Below are 21,079 nucleotides of genomic sequence, written 5' to 3'. Positions count from 1 at the left end.
TAAAAGTGCCACGGACTGTTTACAGTACAGTTGTCATTCACTTCAATTTCAGTGAATCTCGCTCAAAAATTAATATCTTTATATGTACACTACCGTTCAAAAGTTTGGGGTCACCCAAACAATTTTGTGGAATAGCCTTCATTTCTAAGAACAAGAATAGACTGTCGAGTTTCAGATGAAAGTTCTCTTTTTCTGGCCATTTTGAGCGTTTAATTGACCCCACAAATGTGATGCTCCAGAAACTCAATCTGCTCAAAGGAAGGTCCGTTTTGTAGCTTCTGTAACGAGCAAAACTGTTTTCAGATGTGTGAACATGATTGCACAAGGGTTTTCTAATCATCAATTAGCCTTCTGAGCCAATGAGCAAACACATTGTACCATTAGAACACTGGAGTGATAGTTGCTGGAAATGGGCCTCTATACACCTATGTAAATATTGCACCAAAAACCAGACATTTGCAGCTAGAATAGTCATTTACCACATTAGCAATGTATAGAGTGTATTTCTTTAAAGTTAAGACTAGATTAAAGTTATCTTCATTGAAAAGTACAGTGCTTTTCCTTAAAAAATAAGGACATTTCAATGTGACCCCAAACTTTTGAACGGTAGTGTATACTTTCACCGGAAAATATATCGAGATATATATCGAAAACTGTATCGAGATATGTTTTTTGGTCCTTATCGCCCAGCACTACCCTCAAGGTAGTTTTGTAATATTAGAGCCAATATTGCACCGTTTTCCCGTTATGTCTATTTGTGCTTTCATTCAACTTTTTATGTTTTTTTTAATAAAAAGTATTTTTTAAATGTGTCTCAGGCCTTAAAAAACATTAGCTGAGGGATCAGAATTGGTCCCCGGGCCGCACTTTGGACACCCCTGCTATGAACTCATTACCCTGCCAGCAGTGGACTATTGAAAAGACGAGTACTTTCTAGCAGCATTCATTCATTTAAAATTATTGTATGCGACGGCATGTAAAGTTCAAGGTTCATCCTCAAATGAGGCCCCCCTCCCCCTACTCACTCGGAGCCTCTTGATGCCGGCGCGAGTGATTTGCTGGCAGTCGTAGAGCTCGATGCGGTCCAGACTGTGGCAGCTCTTCAGGTGTTCCAGCGAGGCGTCCGTGATCAGGGGGCAGTTGTCCAGCTCGATCACCTCCAGCCGGTCGTGAGCACAGGGCCCGCTGCCCAAGTGCCGGATGCCGTCATCGGTGATGAGCTCACAGTGGGAGAGACTCTGCGGGCCGGGGTAGAGAGTGAACTCGGTGACCTGGCTGTGATGTGATGTGCTGCCTCCGCAAAACGTGTGCAGAGCGGCCGGGCGGAACACTCACCAGAACTTGCAAGCGAGGGCAGTATATTGACAGCTGTGTAAGTGTTCCATCTGTGATCTGGACGCAAAGAATGTCATGATTAATAGACAATAAAACGCTTTAAACGCTCCATGAATAAAACAGTCTATCAACGGAGCACAAAGTGCACACATCGCAAATGTCACCATTTCAGGTACGTACAATTAAAAGTTAAATAATAAAATAAAATAAATACAAGTCCATTTAAAAAGTAAAACCAATAAATACATAAAAAATTTGAAAAACAATAACATAAAAGGTAAAAAAACAACTAAAAAATAGCAAATAAAATGTCAACAGATGCTAAAAGGTTGCTAAAACATGTTTACCGTATTTTTCGGACTATAAGTTGCAGTTTTTTTCATAGTTTGGCCGGGGGTGCGACTTATACTCAGGAGCGACTTATGTGTGAAATTATTAACACATTACCGTAAAATATCAAATAATATTATTTAGCTCATTCACGTAAGAGACTAGACGTATAAGATTTCATGGGATTTAGCGATTAGGAGTGACAGATTGTTTGGTAAACGTATAGCATGTTCTATATGTTATAGTTATTTGAATGACTCTTACCATAATATGTTACGTTAACATAACAGGCACGTTCTCAGTTGGTTATTTATGCCTCATATAACGTACACTTATTCAGCCTGTTGTTCACTATTCTTTATTTATTTTAAATTGCCTTTCAAATGTCTATTCTTGGTGTTGGGTTTTATCAAATAAATTTCCCCAAAAAATGCGACTTATACTCCAGTGCGGCTTATATATGTTTTTTTCCTTCTTTATTACGTATTTTCGGAGCTCCGGAGCGACTTATACTCAGAAAAATACGGTAGTTTACTGTAGAACCTCGATATTTACAGGGTTCCAAAACCTCCACAAATGCCGGAAAAAACGAGCTAAATGGTGTGTGAATACCCCCGTTAAAAAGGGTAATTTTTTTTCTACATTTAAAACACTTCCTTATGGTCTACATAACATGCATCGGTGGTTCTTTGCTCAAACTTTTGCATAGATTATGTTTTGCAGACCGTCTCTTCAGAATGCGGCGTTTTGAGGGCAGTATATTGACAGCTGTATAAGTGTTCCATCTGTGATCTGATGCAAACAATGTTATGATTAATAGACAATAAAACAAACGCTTTAAAAGCTCAATGAATAAAACAGTCTATCAACGGAGCACAAAGTGCACACATCGCAAATGTCGCCATTTCAGGTACGTTAAAATAAAAGTTATATAAGAAAATAAAAGAAATACAAGTCCATTTAAAAAGTAACACCAATAAATACGTTAACAGTTAGAAAACAATAACAAAATAAAAGGTAAAAAAAAAAAAAAAAAAAGCTAATACAATGTCAACAGATGCTAAAAGGTTGCTAAAACCTGAGTTTACAATAGAACAGGGGTGTCAAACTCAAATACAGAGTGGGCCAAAATTTAAAACTTAACAAAGCCGCGGGCCAAGGTTGAACAAATTAACCTTTTAATAGGGACCCAAACAATTTTTGCATTGAATATTGAACAAGCAAGGCTTATATAACTTTATATTTACATGCAAAATCGAGTTTCAAATAATAATAATAATAATAATAATTAAAAAATATCAATGGCATATCAAATACAATTTAAATAAAAATGTAATGCCTCTTTTCTATTTGCAGGCTTCTGAGGTAAATATCAACATTAACTTTTCCCACAGGCTAATAAATTTGAAAATAAAATAACAATGAATAAACCAACCATTCAGGACTTTAAACTGCTCAGTTTGCAACACACTGATCTAATCGGATGTGCCCAAGCCAGATAATTGGCATCTTTTCTTGGATGCGAGTTCATTAATGTCGGGGCTTAGGCTTTGAGCTGAGGCAACCTTCATTATCGAACGAAGGTGTTTATCAGTCATTATATCTCGTAGTCCACCCGGACCACAGTCTTGGGTGCGTGCCTTAAAGGCACTGCCTTTAATGTCCTCTACGAGCTGTCGTCACGTCCGCTTTTCATCCATTCTACCAACGTGCCGACCCAGTCACAAGATATGTGCGGCTTCTGTACGCACACACACGTGAATGCAACGCATACTTGATCAACAGCGATACAGATTACACTGAGGGTTGCCGTATAAACAACTTTAACACTGGTAGAAATATGCGCCACACTGTGAATCCACACCAAACAAGAATGACAAACACATTTCTGGAGAACATCCGCACCGTAACATAACATAAACACAACAGAACAAATACCCAGAACCCTTTGCAGCACTAACTCTTGCGGGACGCTACAAAATACACCCCCCGCTACAAGCTGCAAGGCTACTGACAGATACAAGTTTAAACTACACGCTACTTTGTATTGGAAATGGCAACAGTGGAAGATACATGTGCATGTACGAGCCAGTCTGCCCCACAACGAGAGAATAGAGAAAAAGAAGGGGCTTATTGACTACATTGTCTGACTAAAATGGCGGCCTTACGCAAAGCACTTCAGGTTAATCTCTACCATGTATGGATAATCTGCTCACGTCGCACTTTGTTTTTCCCAACCAATCGTTTGGAGGAAGTATGAAGGAAGGCAAGATTATTTTATAAATATCTCCGCTATGCCTTTGTGGTTTGATTTCACATTTTCGGGACTTAGGCAGATCCCAAATATACAAAAACAACAGGTAAGAAAAGTTAGTTTTGCATAATAGGGCCCCTTTAAGTCATTGTACTCTCAGGCCATTGAAACGATCGTTCCGACTGTCCTATAGCAGTGGCTAGACGAAGATGGCGATGTGTAACTGGCAACCTGGCTGTGACACACTCACAGACTTTTTAATTGGTCAAACGGTGGAGGGCGGGGCATCGAAATGAAAACAATAACAATATTTCGGGGCTGTAAATCTAATTTTGAAATGAGCATATCCCGGCTGAACTATCGTTATCAGTTATAAAGGTATTCGAAAAGAACATACCGTATTTTTCGGACTATAAGTCGCTCCGGAGTATAAGCCGCACCGGCCGAAAATGCATAATAAAGAAGGGAAAAATATATATAAGTCGCACTGGAGTATAAGTTGCATTTTTTGGGGGAAATGTATTTGATAAAACCCAACACCAAGAATAGACATTTGAAAGGCAATTTAAAATAAATAAAGAATAGTGGACAACAGGCTGAATAAGTGTACGTTATATGAGGCATAAATAACCAACTGAGAACGTGCCTGGTATGTTAACGTAAAATATTATGGTAAGACTCATTCAAATAACTATAACATATAGAACATGCTATACGTCTACCAAACAATCTGTCACTCCTAATCGCTAAATCCCATGAAATCTTATACGTCTAGTCTCTTACGTGAATGAGCTAAATAATATTATTTGATATTTTACGGTAATGTGTTAATAATTTCACACATAAGTCACTCCTGAGTATAAGTCGCACCCCCGGCCAAACTATGAAAAAAACTGTGACTTATAGTCCGAAAAATACGGTAATTTAATAATGCCTTTTGACTTATCAGACTTAAAAACTCTACCCTGCATACTGCAATTAAACTGTATAATGACACTATCTAATTAAATAAGTAATACAGTCATATACCAGAATGCTAATAGTTTCCATGCTGCTGTTGCCCTGAAAATGTTTTTATTTTAATTTTTTTTTATAATTATTTTTTTTAAATATAAAATACTGTCTGTTATTTTCATCTTTTTTATCTTTGTTTGTTTGATATTTATTGTAAAGTTCAGCTGTTTTTTCAGTGGGGCCCTGGCTCCACTGCAAGCATGAATAAATAAAGTCAAGTCAAGTCAAGTCAAATATCAGGGCCATTTAATAATGACTTGACATGAAATTATTACATATGGCACCTTCAAATTAAAAGGTGATGATAAGTGGCGATCAAAACACACCAAGTAGACACTAACATGAACCCAAAAGATACTGCTTTTGTAAAAAAAAATTAATAAAACTGTTTACTTACTTGGACACATTCTTCTAAATCCATCTTCTCAAGCTCGTGACAATTCTACAAAGACATTTGATAGACTTGTTTAGTCAATATAACAAAACACACAACAATATTGCAGTGAATAAGTACGCACAGACTCACCCTCGCTAATGTTATGAAGCCCACGTCTGTAAGTTGAGAGCAGCGAGCCACTTCTAATATTCTGCAAAAGGACAAAGGTGCATGAAATACTGCTTTTTACTGTAGGGTGACTCATTTGGGGTCAAAACAACATCAATATGAAATTTAATGACAAACCTGAACCCTTTGAGGGTTTAATTTTACCTTAGGCGTGGGCAGTTCTGTCCGAGCGCGTGCAAGATGGCGTCTGTGATGTTGGCGCAGCCCGACACGCAGAGTGACTGAAGACGGTGACAACCCCGGCAGATGGTGATGAGGCCTTCGTCTGTGATCTGCTGCTCGGGCAGACATAGGAAGGGTTTTGGTCAGATACAGACGTGCAAGGCGGGAATATTGTGTTTACAGTGGAATCAGTTTATGTCGAACAACTCATTAAGTTGTTATGAAGGATGTCCGATAATGGGTTTTTTGCCGATATCCGATATTCCGATATTGTCCAACTCTTAATTACCGATTCTGATATCAACCGATACCGATATATACAGTTGTGGAATTAACACATTATTATGCCTAATTTTGTTGTGATGCCCCGCTGGATTCATTAAACAATGTAACTTTACCATGAATTGATTAACGTGGACCCCGACTTAAACAAGTTGAAAAACTTATTCGGGTGTTACCATTTAGTGGTCAATTGTACGGAATATGTACTGTACTGTGCAATCTACTAATACAAGTTTCAATCAATCAATCAAAATCAAGGTTTTCCAAAATAAGAGAACAACTTCAACTCCAGTTATGGAAAAAAGTGCCAACATGGCACTGCCATATTTATTATTGAAGTCACAAAGTGCATTATTTTTTTTAACATGCCTCAAAACAGCTTGGAATTTGGGACATGCTCTCCCTGAGATAATCCTGATACCCACTAAAACTATGGGAAATACTATACTTTGACTTTCACAAAGTGCTTTTTTTTTTTTTAAACATGCCTCAAAACAACAGCTACAAAAACAATGAAGGCACACAGCTTCAGTCCAGAGTATACTAGAGCATACTTGCCAACCTTGAGACCTCTGAATTTGGGAGGTGTAGCGTCCCGGAAGAGTTAGTGCTGCAAGGGGTTCTGGGTATTTGTTCTGTAGTGTTTATGTTGTGTTACGGTGCAGATGTTCTCCCGAAATGTGTTTGTCATTCTTGTTTGGTGTGGGTTCAGTGTGGCGCATATTTGTAACAGTGTTAAAAGTTGTTTATACGGTCACCCTCAGTGTGACCTCAGTGTTTCCCATAAACTGCCAAGATACCTGTGGTGGTGGGGGCGTGGCTATGGGCGTGGTCACCATGACATCGAGTAATTTGTATAATTTACTACAATATGATTTTCTCTGAAAAGGCTCAAAAAATTTATACTTACTAATTAATAATAACAGTTTTGTTTTAAACGTCCATCCATCCATCCATCCATCCATCCATTTTACAATATAATTACAACACTTTATGTACATATTTATATACAGATTTGAACACTAAGTTATTTACTGAAATATATTTATTAATTGTGGTTCTTACAAAAAATATATCTTACAAAAATATAAAAGCTAAAATGTCTCTTAAAGCTCTGCCCCTTTAATTAGTGCATACTAAATAATTTAACTTTAGCCTACTACTACAACCATATTATTTACCAGCAACATAAAGTGAAACAGAGGCAGAGGTGTCCTGCCACAGTCAGTAACAAATAAACAGAAAACAGTAGTGGTGGTAGATAGACACAAAGCTTCATCAAACATCTGATCCACTGAACAAAGAGCTCCAAAAATCTTGATCCTACACTTCTCTTTTGTAAAGTAAATCTGAACAGCCGATATGGGCATCTACATCAACTATATGATTTGCCTGAGAAGCTGGACAGGACAAAAAAAAAAAATCTATTTGTGGCGGCCTTAATTCTTTCGTAGCGGGCCGCGACAAATAAATGAATGTGTGGGAAACACTGGACCTGTATGGCTGTTGATCAAGTATGCATGGCATTCACTTATGTGTGTTTAAATAGCCGCATATATTATGTGACTGGGCCGGCAATCTGTTTGTATGGAGGAAAAGCGGACGTGACGACAGGTTGTAGAGAACGCTAAAGGCAGTGCCTTTAAGGCACGCCCCCAATATTGTTGTCCTTCTGGAAATCGGGAGATATTCAGGAGAATGGTTGCTTGATTTTCGGGAGGGGCACTGAAATTCGGGAGTCTCCCGGGAAAATCGGGAGGGTTGGCAAGTATGCCCTACGTCCGTGTTTTACCGGGGGCGTTTTAAAAAGTCATTCATTTTACTTTTTAAAACCGGACGGTCGATATTATTGGACATCTCTAGTCGTTATCATTATTATTTAAAAAAAGTCCCAGCTTAAGTCGACACACATGGTCGACTGCTTAAGTTGACATAATATCTGAGACCCAAAAGAGTATAAAAATTGCTGTTTTTGTTGATGCGCATTTCCTTCTAGTATTTCTTATACATGTTTTTATTAAAATGTTATTCAGACTGCCACAAATAGACTTGGTGCCAGAGGTTATCCCACGTTCATAAAACATTAGGGACTGTCTGCTTGTCGTTACAACCCCGTATAGTAGATGGCATCATAACTTTGCTTCTTATTAAGCGCAGAGTCTGCCAGAGAATAAGAAGACATAGCAGGAGGAATCAGTGTTACCAATTTTGCAAATTTTTTTTGCAATATTAAAGACGCTCTGTAATGCAAAACCTACTTTTTTTAACCTACCGGTACCTGCTGTTGTGTATTTTGGATCCGCATGCAGTACAGGCCAAAGTTTGCACTGCAAAACCTGAAATCTAAGTAAGATTAAATATCTCAAATAAGGGTGATATTTGCTTATTTTCTGTCTAATAAGATCATTCTTCTCACTAAGCAGATTTTATGCTAGAGTCTTTTACTTGTTTTAAGGGTTTTGGTCCTAAATGATCTCAGTAAGATATTACAGCTTGTTACTGAGATTTGATGACCTATATTGAGTAAAACATGCTTAAAACTAGAATATCAACTGTTGCAAAGCTGTGTCATCAACACTCACATGTATAAAACTACTTTTTTAAAGTAATCATTTCTTATTTCAAGCATGAAAGAGACAATTGTGTCTCATAATTAAAACAGATGACAGCCAAATTGACTTTGCTGTTTTATTTTCAATGAAACAATAGAAAATAAGTACTCATATAGTAGTACAGTTGGCACAGTACAGTAAACTGACAGTTAATATTTAAACATTTAACATTTCAAACAATTTTGAACAGAAATAGTTCATGCACATTCAGATAAATTCCTCAAAATTACAATTCAAAATTTTTTGGCCGGGGGCCGGGCTGTATATATGCGCACTAATTGACTGAAAGAGCACGCACTTGGCGCGATGATGTCATGTTATCGATGGGAAAATGCATTTTTAGACCATATGATTTGCCTGAGCGGCTAGGAGACCCTGAGAGTAACAAGCGGTTGCCTTGTTGCCTTTAAATTAGTTTTTAGTATAAGTTTGCTGGTTTCAAGAAATGTAATGCCGAGCGTATATCATTATGTCAAGATAATGGCACTAGCATTTACTTCATTTAAGAATATTTTTCAACATATTGAGCAAAAAGGACTTTTTTTTTTCTACCAAGAAAAGTGCACTTGTTATTAGTGAGAATATACTTATTTTAAAGGTATTTTTGGGTTCATTGAGGTTAGCTAATTTTACTTGTTTTGGAAAGTCTTGACAAGCCAAATTTTCTTGTTCTATTGGCAGATAATTTTGCTTAGTTCAAATAAAATACCCTTAATTTTTGTATTTTTCTTTTTGCCGTGTGGACACACTTTCTCATTCAATGCGTTTTCTTTATTTTCATGACTATTTACATTGTAGATTCTCACTGAAGGCATCAAATCTATGAATGAACACATGTGGAGTTATGTACTTAACAAAAAAAAAGGTGAAATAACTGAAAACATGTTTTGTATTGTAGTTTCTTCAAAATAGCCACCCTTTGCTCTGATTACTGCTTTGCACACTCTTGGCATTCTCTCGATGAGCTTCAAAAGAGGTAGTCACCTGAAAGGGTTTTCACTTCACAGGTGTCATAGTTCTGATGCCTTCAGTGACAATCTACCATGTAATTAGTCATGAAAATAAAGAAAACCCATTGAAATATGAAGGTGTGACCAAACTTTTGGCCTGCCCTGTAAGTCCAGAAAATTTGAAATGGAACCGTGAAGGCATTGTGGAGATTTTCCTAAAAAAAAATGTTTTGCCTTTCTTCATTAATCCGGGAAACAAGCAGTTTGGAATTCGCCGATATGGTGACATTTTTCCCAATTGTGACATCATTATCCATATATGGTATACATTTGCGAGAGTTTGCCATTGTAGTCAATAAGCTCCTATTTTTCTCTATCTTTTGATTGATTGATTGATTGAGACTTTTATTAGTAGATTGCACAGTACAGTACATATTCCATACAATTGACCACTAAATGGTAACACCCGAATAAGTTTTTCAACTTGTTTAAGTCGGGGTACACGTTAATCAATTCATGGTATAAATATATACATTCAGCATAATACAGTCTTTACACAAGTTAATCATCAGAGTATATACATTGAATTATTTACATTATTTACAATTCGGGGGGTTATTGTGGGGCAGACTGGCTCATACATGCACATGCATCCTCCTCTGTTGCCATTTCTAATACAAAGTTGCGTATAGTTCAAACTTCTATCTGTCAGTCGACTCCACTAAAAACTACAACAAAGATGGCGGGGAGAAGACGCAGTGGAAGTACATAAATAAGACCGCCCACATTCGATCTAATTCCTTACTTTTTAAACTAATACTCATGGATTCTGTTACTTGACGCCATCTTAAAAGTATGCTAGCCTTTCACCTGTTAGCATGCTAATATGACTGTGCTAATATTAGCACACTAATGTTTTATGCCATTATTTTAGCAAATGTTTTACGTTTTAAAACCTAATAATCATGGATTTTGTTACTTGGTGCGATATTATAAGTATGCTAGCTGTTTCACTGTTACCATGCTAATGTTAGCATGCTAATGTTTTATACTAGCATTTTTACCTACCGTATTTTTTGGACTATAAGTCGCAGTTTTTTTCATAGTTTGGCCGGGGGTGCGACTTATACTCCGGAGCGACTTATGTGTGAAATTATTATTACATTACCGTAAAATATCAAATAATATTATTTAGCTCATTCACGTAAGAGACTAGACGTATAAGATTTCATGGGATTTAGCGATTAGGAGTGACAGATTGTTTGGTAAACGTATAGCATGTTCTATATGTTATAGTTATTTGAATGACTCCTACCATAATATTTTACGTTAACATACCAGGCACGTTCTCAGTTGGTTATTTATGCGTCATATAACGTACACTTATTCAGCCTGTTGTTCACTATTCTTTATTTATTTTAAATTGCCTTTCAAATGTTTATTCTTGGTGTTGGGTTTTATCAAATAAATTTCCCCAAAAAATGTGATTTATACTCCAGTGCGACTTATTTATGTTTTTTCCCCTTCTTTATTATGCATTTTCGGCCGGTGCGACTTATACTCCGGAGCGACTTATAGTCCGAAAAATACGGTAGTTTCGTATTTTTTAACCTATTAAACATGTATTTCATTACTTGCCTCCATCTTAGAAGTATATTAGCTCTTCACCTGTTAGCATGTTAATGTTCACAAGCTAACTTTTTTTCAAGCATTTTAGCTAATATTGTACATTTTACACCTAATAATCATGGATTTTGTTACCTGGCGCCATGTTACAAGTATGCTAGCTGTTCCCCTGTTAGCATGCTCAGCTTTCATGCCAGTATTTTAGCTAATGTGATACATTTACAGCTAAAATATTTAGATTATGTTACTCTGTAACCTCTTTAAGTAAGTCTCCTAACTATACCAACAATTAGCATTTCAAGATTCATACTACATTTTAGTAGAGCTTCTACTCTTCACCTCTCAAACCATTTTAACCTTTAATCTATTTAAACTTTCAAACCATGTCTACATTCCACTAAGATTTCAGTTTAGCGTCAGTTTTTCAACATTCAAACCATTTCAACAATCATCCTACATTTCATTAGCATTTCAGTTCAGCATCAGCTCTACAACATTCAAACCATTTCAACATTCAAACTATTCTTACATTCATACGACATTCTATCAGCATTTCAGTTCAACTTCAGCATTTGAGCATTCACATGCAATTCCTTTAGGAATTGCCTCATTTAGTTTAATTCCACATACTGATAGAGTGAAAGTTTTAAGTGATGTACGTGCATACACATGTTTTCATTACATTTTTCTCTAAGGAAGAATATTGTTGTACATTCTTGGGTAGCAGAATATATTTTGCTTTGTATACAATTTTAGCAGTTTGCAAATGCACCAAATCATTGAATCTCAATATTTTAGATGTAATGTTCTACATATTGTTCCCAACAGCCAACATTACGACTTATTCTAACAAACCTCTTTTGTAATACGGTTTGTGAATGAAGTGTACTTTTGTAGTTATTTCCCCATATTTATACATAATAACTCGGATATGGTAACACTAGAACACCACTAGAAAGATTTAGGCATGTACTGAAGCTGTATTGTTTATTGAAAATAGCTCTGTTAGATAATAATATTAAATATTAAGATGAATATAAGCATAAAAGATAAGATAAGCGGGTTCCACTGTTCCGTATTAAGACTGTTTTCATATTGACTGTACTTACTGAGCATGTCTGCAGGTTGAGCGTGACCAACTCAGGACAGTGCGCCCCAATATGCTTCAGTGCCTCATCCTCCAGCTAAAAAAAAGGAAAAGGATCAAAACAAATACAAAAGGACATCAGTCTCAGTCTCAGCTAATGCACCTGTGTGCAGCCTTTGAGAAAAAGGCCCTTGAGTCCAGGACAGCACCGAACCAGAGCCTGGATGCCGTCTTTGGTGACCTGATCACACCAGGAGATGTTGAGCTGCTCCAACAGTGGACAGCCCTCACTGAGAAGTAACAAAATAATCAACAAGAGAGATAAATTAAAGGTGAAAAAAAGATTTAAGGCTTACCCGGACGACACGCGCATTTGTTACATAGTCTGTGATCACGATGAGAGGCGGCCAATTTCGCTTTAAAACAGAACTTTGGATAAAACGAAGGTAGTTTGTTGGTATCGCAGCGACAAACATTTTTATCATCAGCGCACATCAAGTTTAAAATATCATCTTAAAGCGAAACACATACTCGAATGCGTCGACACAAACTTATGCCTTTGCTAAACGGACATCCACCGCATGCCGGACATGGGTTATGGGTTATACTTGTATAGCGCTTTTCGACCTTCAAGGTACTCAAAGCGCTTTGACACTATTTCCACATTCACCCATTCACACACCCATTCACACACTGATGGCGGGAGCTGCCATGCAAGGCCCTAACCACGACCCATCAGGAGCAATGAATTGATTTACATGGACCCCGACTTAAACAAGTTGAAAAACTTATTCGGGTGTTACCATTTAGTGGTGAATTGTACGGAATATGTACTGTACTGTGCAATCTACTAATAAAAGTTTCAATCAATCAATCAATCAAGGGTGAATTGTCTTGCTCAAGGCCACGATGAACGTGACGAGGTTGGTAGAAGGTGGGGATTGAACCAGGAACCCTCAGGTTTCTGGCACGGCCACTCTCCCAACCGCACCACGCCGTCCCATCTAACATGTGTGACGGCCAAGTCCTGCAAGAAGATGTCATTCATATCACCACAGCTGATCTGTCGTACAATATATCGGAGAGGCACAATTACAGCAAGGATAAACCAACTGTACTACACAAACATGAGCATCAAGTTGCAACTACAGACTTATTATTTTGCTTCCTGGAGAACGTTGGACATCTGTAACTAATCACAACGAGCTGGTGTCGCATTGTGCCCAAAAACTGATCAGCATTGTCATCTGAAAAAGGTAAACAAACTTGTTTGTTTAAACAAATGAGAAGAGTAAATGGTGCACCATGTTAAGTTGTCTATGAGTGTGTTTACTACATTATCGATTAGTAACTGTACCTTGTTTGCAAGATTATTGCAAACTACTAAAAGACTTTCAAAATGTACACCTAAATTTACTATACTTATTTTCACCAACTTTAAAGCAAATCAATGACTTACAGTTCAGTAAAACATTCTGACAACTAAATTGCATTTGTATCCAAATATTGGGATATTTTCTTCAGCAAATTTTATTTACACAATCAAATAACCTGTGATTAATCATGATTAATCAATATATATATATATATATATATATATATATATATATATATATATATATATATATATATATATATATATATATACAGTGGGGCAAAAAAGTATTTAGTCAGCCACCCATTGATTGTCAATGGGTGGCTGACTAAATACTTTTTTGCCCCACTGTGTATATATATATATATATATATATATATATATATATATATATATATATATATATATATATATATATATATATATATATATATATATATATATGTACACACTACCGTTCAAAAGTTTGGGGTCACATTGAAATGTCCTTATTTTTGAAGGAAAAGCACTGTACTTTTCAATGAAGATAACTTTAAACTAGTCTTAACTTTAAAGAAATACACTCTATACATTGCTAATGTGGTAAATGACTATTCTAGCTGCAAATGTCTGGTTTTTGGTGCAATATCTACATAGATGTATAGAGGCCCATTTCCAGCAACTATCACTCCAGTGTTCTAATGGTACAATGTGTTTGCTCATTGGCTCAGAAGGCTAATTGATGATTAGAAAACCCTTGTGCAATCATGTTCACACATCTGAAAACAGTTTAGCTCGTTACAGAAGCTACAAAACAGACCTTCCTTTGAGCAGATTGAGTTTCTGGAGCATCACATTTGTGGGGTCAATTAAACGCTCAAAATGGCCAGAAAAAGAGAACTTTCATCTGAAACTTAACAGTCTATTCTTGTTCTTAGAAATGAAGGCTATTCCACAAAATTGTTTGGGTGACCCCAAACTTTTGAACGGTAGTGTGTGTATAATATATATATATATATATATATATATATATATATATATATATATATATATATATATATATATATATATATATATATATATATATATATATATATATGTGTGTGTATAATATATATATATATATATATATATATATATATATATATATATATATATATATATATATATATATATATATATATATATATATATATATATATATATATGAAGGCTATTCCACAAAATTGTATATATATATATATATATATATATATATATATGAAGGCTATTCCACAAAATTGTTTGGGTGACCCCAAACTTTAGCCTTCATTTCTAAGAACAAGAATAGACTGTTAAGTTTCAGATGAAAGTTCTCTTTTTCTGGCCATTTTGAGCGTTTAATTGACCCCACAAATGTGATGCTCCAGAAACTCAATCTCACCTTCCAGGGCGTGAGGGTGATGGGTCAAATGCAGAGAATAATCTCACCACACCTAGTGTGTGTGTGACAATCATTGGTACTTTACACACACACACACACACACACACACACACACACACACACACACACACACACACACACACACACACACACACACACACACACACAGTCTTCAAATTGCGCATGTTTGTTAACTAAAATAGGGACACTTGTCAAGGCTAGAACCAATTTTTTTCCTTTACATTGTTTCTTATGGGGAACTATGCTTAGCTATACAAACTTTTCGATTAACTAAGTTCATAGATTGACATTCTACTGTAAATCATATTGCACTCATCTCAAACAAGATATTGTTTAAACGTTTTGATTGCTGTAACGTATTATTTTGGGGTCTCCCTATGTCTAGCATTAAAAGATTACAGTTGGTACAAAATGCGGCTGCTAGACTTTTGACAAGAACAAGAAAGTTTGATCATATTACGCCTATACTGGCTCACCTGCACCGGCTTCTTGTGCACTTAAGATGTGACTTTAAGGTTTTACTACTTACGTATAAAATACTACACGGTCTAGCTCCATCCTATCTTGCTGACTGTATTGTACCATATGTCCCGGCAAGAAATCTGCATTCAAAGAACTCCGGCTTATTAGTGATTCCCAGAGCCCAAAAAAAGTCTGCGGGCTATAGAGCATTTTCTATTCGGGCTCCAGTACTCTGAAATGCCCTCTCGGTAACAGTTAGAGATGCTATCTCAGTAGAAGCATTTAAGTCCCATCTTAAAACTCATTTGTATACTCTAGCCTTTAAATAGACCCCCCTTTTAGACCAGTTGATCTGCCGTTTCTTTTCTGCTCTGCCCCACTCTCCTTCGTGGAGAACGGGGGGCACAGATTCGGTGTTGCGCTAGCTGTCCAAAGTCGGGACCCAGGGTGGACCACTCATCTGTGCATCAGTTGGGGACGTCTCTGCGCTGCTGACCTGTCTCCACTCAAGATGATCTCCTGCTGGCCCCACTATGGACTGGACTCTCACACTGTTATGTTAGATCCACTATGGACTGGACTCTCACAATATTATGCTAGATCCACTCGACGTCCATTGCACCGGTCATCCCATTGGGTTGAGTTTTTTCTTGTCCTGATGTGGGATCTGAGCCGAGGATGTCGTTGTGGCTTGTGCAGCCCTTTGAGACACTCGTGATTTAGGGCTATATAAGTAAACATTGATTGATTGATTGATTGATAAACTGTTAAGCACTTAGCTTTTGTTTTACCACAAACGTTTCACCTGAGAGCTTTGAGTGACAGGTTGGTGATTGAGGTACACGAGGAGAGGTCCAGGTGCTTTAGTTTTGGGCAGAACTTGCTCAGGCTGTTACAGGTGCTGCAAAAGACAGTGTGTGTGAAAAAAACATCAGTTTCAGTTTCAGTTTATTTCGAACACGCATACAATACAATGTAATTCATCACATATTTCCAGTTGTTTCATTACAGTACATCCGAAAAGGAGTAGGAAGAAGCTGAGCTTATTTAATCCTACCCCTTTTCATACCATAGCAATTTGATCCTATTTCCTTGTTCTCTGTAACAGAACAGTGAACAAATAATAAATAAATAATATACCATAGTAATTAAATAAATATTAAATACATAAATAATCTTTGTCTCAATAAAAACATTTTTAAAAAAAGGGTTCAAGATGTTCATCATAATTATTGTTCTGTGTACTTTGTGAACACTTGTAGTTTGAACAATCTCTTAACCTGAATCATATTGGTGCTTTGTTTGATTTCTTTGGTTAATCCATTTCATAATTTAATTCCACATACTGATATACTAAAGGTTTTAAGTGTTGTACGAGCATACACATGTTTTGAGTTAGATTTTCGTCTAAGGTTATATTTCTCCTCTTTTGTTGAGAAGAATTGTTGTACATTCTTGAGTAGCAGGTTATAGTTTAACTTGTACATCATTTTAGCTGTTTGCAAATGCACCAAATGGTTGAATTTCAATATTTGTGATTAAATAAATAAAGGGTTTGTATGTTCTCTGTATCCAACATTATGTATTATTCTAATTGATCTTTTTTGTAACACTGTCAGTGAATGAAGCGCACATTTGTAGTTGTTTCTCTATATTTCTGCACAATAACTCAGATATGGTAACACTAGCGAGCAGTAAAGTATATGAAGTGATTTTTGCTCTAAAACATGTTTTGCTTTATTCATTATTGACGTGTTTCTTGCTACTTTATGTTGTATATTTTTTACATGAGTGTGTGTATTAATACACCCAAAAATGTGGTTTCTTTTACCCTTTCAATATCTACTCAAGTATCATAACAAGTTAAAAAAAAATCACTGACGCACCTGTCAGTGATCTTGGTGCAGCCGTTCAAACTGAGCAGCTCAATGTTCCTGCAGTTCTGAGAGAACGTCCTGGGAAAAACAAGGTATTGACATTCATGGGACGGCAAAAAGACTTAAAAGTCATCCCCTCTACGGGGTGGGCCTCACCTCAGGGCACTGTCGCCCACGCCGAGGCACCCCCGCAGGCTCAGCTTCCTCAGGAAGCCCCCGCATCGCTTTGAGATGTTCTCCACCACCCGACCCTGCAAGACACACCAGCGTACAAAGTGCCTGCGCTCCACACACACGCTATCAGGCGGACATGCTAGAAGTTCACCTCGATGTCCCGCTGGAAGTTAAAGAGGTCGATCCGCTGCCAGTTGCTGCCGTCCAGCGCCAGGACATTCCAGGACTGAGAGGGAGCAGAGCGGCAGACCAATCATTGTGGCATGTACCACGAATAATAAACATGGCATAATTCTATGCACACACTCACTCGTGAAACTTGAGCACAGCGACACAGCGTCACCACATCCAGAAATGAGAAGATTCTGGAAGACAGACAAAGACACTTTAGACCAGGGGTGTCAAACGTACGGATGAGTTTGCAAGTATAAAAATTAGCTGACATTTTTCAATTAAAGAAACTGCTGTTCTATATGTGTCCACTAGACGTTGCAATAGCAATTATTTGTATCTTTGTAGATTATGCTATATATGTAAAAAAATAAAAAATAAATAAACACGTGATGTTAGTGCACCAGTCGAGGAAAATGAGCAAACTACATAAATAACATCCTGTAATTGGATTTTGATATAATTTTTTTATATTGATAGATTGAAAATTAACACCAAAGATTTATTCAGAAAGTATAAATGACAACAAATAAAGATACAATACTATTAACTAGGAGTGTGGGAAAAAATCGATTCAAATTCAAATCGCCATTCTCACGTTGTACGATTCAGTATGGATTCTCATTTTTCAAAAATCGATTTTTATTTATTCATTTATTTTTTATTAATCAATCCAACAAAACAATACACAGAAATGCCATGAGAATGCAATCCAATTCCAAAACCAAACCAAACGAAGCAACACTCAGAACAGCAATAATATCAACAACAGTATCAATATTAGTAACAATTTCAACATAGCAGTGATTAAAAATCCCTCATTGACATTATCATTAGACATTTATAAAAAGAAAATTTAAATTAAAAAAAATTAAAAAATGAACAATAGTGTCACAGTGGCTTACACTTGCATCGCATCTCATAAGCTTGACAACACACTGTGTCCAATATTTTCACAAAGATAAAATAAGTCATATTTTTGGTTCATTTAATAGTTAAAACAAATTTACATTATTGCAATCAGTTGATAAAACATTGTCCTTTACAATTATAAAAGCTTTTTACAAAAATCTACTACTCTGCTTGCATGTCAGCAGACTGGGGTAGATCCTGCTGAAATCCTATGCATTGAATGAATAGAGAATCGTTTTGAATCGGAAAAATATCGTTTTTGAATCTAGAATCGCGTTGAATCAAAAAAATCAATTTATAATCGAATCGTGACCCCAAGAATCGATATTGAATCGAATCGTGGGACACCCAAAGAATCGCAGCCCTACTATTAACCGTAACATGTACCGGTAAGTGTAAAAAAACAAAACAACAACTTTATGATTTGTGCATTCTCAGAATGTGCATGTTCTATTTTTAAACAAAGGAAACAATCAGAAGTTGTCACTTGGGAGTAGATTTTTCTCCATGTGGCCCCCGATCTAAAATGAGTTTGACACCCCTGCTTTAGACCAAGTCCTCAACAGGTGGACTTTGGTCCAGATTGGGGATTTAACGATTACTGGTATTAATGATAAACTGCAGGCGCTAAGTTGGCAAGACTGATACTAGCTGCTAATATGTCTTCTTGCTCTCTGGCAGACCAGAAGCCTCATGTATTAAGAGTTGCGTGGCTTTCCAAGTAAAAAATGCTGTAAGATCAAATCCAGAAAATGTTGTACAGACAGTCATTTTCAGATGTATTCAAGTGTGCGCAGTTAATGCCAATCAACATGGAATTGAGCAACATTGTGTTCCCCAAAAATCCTAATCGATTTGGCAAAATATTTTTTAACAACAATGTTGTATTTTGCTTAAAAAGAAAGACCAGGAAGACAATCCTCTATTTTTTCACAAAAATGCAGTATTTCACTCTACAAAAAAAAAATATTGCGCTGAAAATTAAGCATTTGAAAATACTGCAAAAACAAAATTGTGTGTTTTTCAAAAAAAACCTTACCTATTTTGCAACAAAACAATTTCACAACAATGTTATATTAAAAGGAGCAAAAAGAATGAGCTTTGGCTTGGAAAAGCTACATCCCACAAAACATTCTGCAGGTAGCGGGGGGTGTATATATTTTCGTATTTCTTATATATATATATATATATATATATATATATATATATATATATATATATATATATATATATATAATCCGTCCATGAATGAGTATATCCGTTCGGCCACCGTGTTCAATGGGGAAGTCTGATCTACAAATTTTGCAGGCAGCATACCCCTTCCCATTCGAGCTGTCCTGGATGAAATGAAATTCTTTTTTTCCAATCATTTTAGAACTTGCTAGCGTACTTCTTCTTCTTACTCGTCGTCGCCATGTCTCTTCTTCGTTCTTCTGCTTCGCCTCTGTTATGTTTTTGGACATTACTACTTGCCGTAGTTTTGAAGCAATGCATGATGGGAATCCGGATGTTTTGTGTGTCAGTGTATTAACGTGCCGGCTGGAATAAACAAACGCTGAGAAATAGCTCCGTGCCTGCCTACTTTATGGGTTATAGATAAGCCTATGGATAATGGAGACATATATAATAGTCTCCTTTTCAGGTGAGAGAGGACGATAAAGGCAGTGCCTTTGAGGCACGCCCCCAATATTGTTGTCCGGGTGGAAATCGGGAGAAATTCGGGAGAATGGTTGCCCCGGGAGATTTTCGGGACTGTGGGATGTTCCAAATAAGTGTTTGATGAGCATTCCTCAACTTTCTCAGTCTTTATTGCCACTTGTGCCAGCTGTTTTGAAACATGTTGCAGGCATCAAATTCCAAACAAGCTAATATTTGCAAAAAATAAAGTTTTCCGGTTTGAATGTGAAGCATCTTTTTTTTGCAGTCTATTCAATTGAATTTAGGTTGAAAAGGATTTGCAAATCATAGTATTCTGTTTTTATTTACGATTTACACAACGTGCCAACTTCACTGGTTTTGGGGTTTGTATTTGTGGCGGTCCAAATGCATTAATGGCGGGCCGCCACAAATATTTGAATAATTCATCAGGATGCACAGCCAATCAGGTGCTTGTCTCCGCTCTATGATGTGGGCACCTTACAGGCTAATAAGTGGAACTACTAGCCAGAGAGGTACCAGTGAAGAGTGTAATAGTTTGCGAGCTTCGATGCAGACGACCTCACAAGATGAGCGTTTGGGCTGGCGAGGCCGAGGGCTGAGTTATGGCCTTCATTTTGATAAGAGGCTTATGTTTTTGTTTTTTTCCCTGCCCCTCGTCTGAGAACAATTTGAATGTTGTATAACCTAAAGGCATCTGTTTTTAATTAAGACTTTTAAACATGCAGGCAGCGGAGGTTCAGTAGGGAATAAAGAAGAAGTCTTGCAGGTTTGCGTGATGTATTTGCTAAAGGGCATGTATGCATTATGTG

General features: G+C 36.8%; 1 protein-coding gene across 1 annotated transcript in view; it reads right to left on the bottom strand.

Moving 5' to 3' along the window:
• fbxl20 (F-box and leucine-rich repeat protein 20) overlaps positions 1–21,079 on the bottom strand; it is a 39,997-nt gene that overhangs the window by 8,705 nt on the left and 10,213 nt on the right. Inside the window, exons 3-14 of the mRNA XM_062050088.1 lie at positions 17,839–17,893; positions 17,680–17,754; positions 17,511–17,605; positions 17,364–17,432; positions 16,283–16,378; positions 12,381–12,507; positions 12,240–12,314; positions 5,643–5,773; positions 5,460–5,520; positions 5,331–5,375; positions 1,336–1,392; positions 1,026–1,238 (exon numbers count right to left, since the gene is read on the bottom strand). Coding sequence (XP_061906072.1) covers positions 1,026–1,238; positions 1,336–1,392; positions 5,331–5,375; positions 5,460–5,520; positions 5,643–5,773; positions 12,240–12,314; positions 12,381–12,507; positions 16,283–16,378; positions 17,364–17,432; positions 17,511–17,605; positions 17,680–17,754; positions 17,839–17,893 — 1,099 coding nt within the window. The remainder of the gene's footprint in view (positions 1–1,025; positions 1,239–1,335; positions 1,393–5,330; positions 5,376–5,459; positions 5,521–5,642; positions 5,774–12,239; positions 12,315–12,380; positions 12,508–16,282; positions 16,379–17,363; positions 17,433–17,510; positions 17,606–17,679; positions 17,755–17,838; positions 17,894–21,079) is intronic.

The sequence above is a fragment of the Entelurus aequoreus genome, linkage group LG06 (assembly GCF_033978785.1).
Source record: "Entelurus aequoreus isolate RoL-2023_Sb linkage group LG06, RoL_Eaeq_v1.1, whole genome shotgun sequence".
Lineage (NCBI taxonomy): Eukaryota > Metazoa > Chordata > Actinopteri > Syngnathiformes > Syngnathidae > Entelurus > Entelurus aequoreus.
This window is presented reverse-complemented; position numbering and strand designations above follow the sequence as displayed.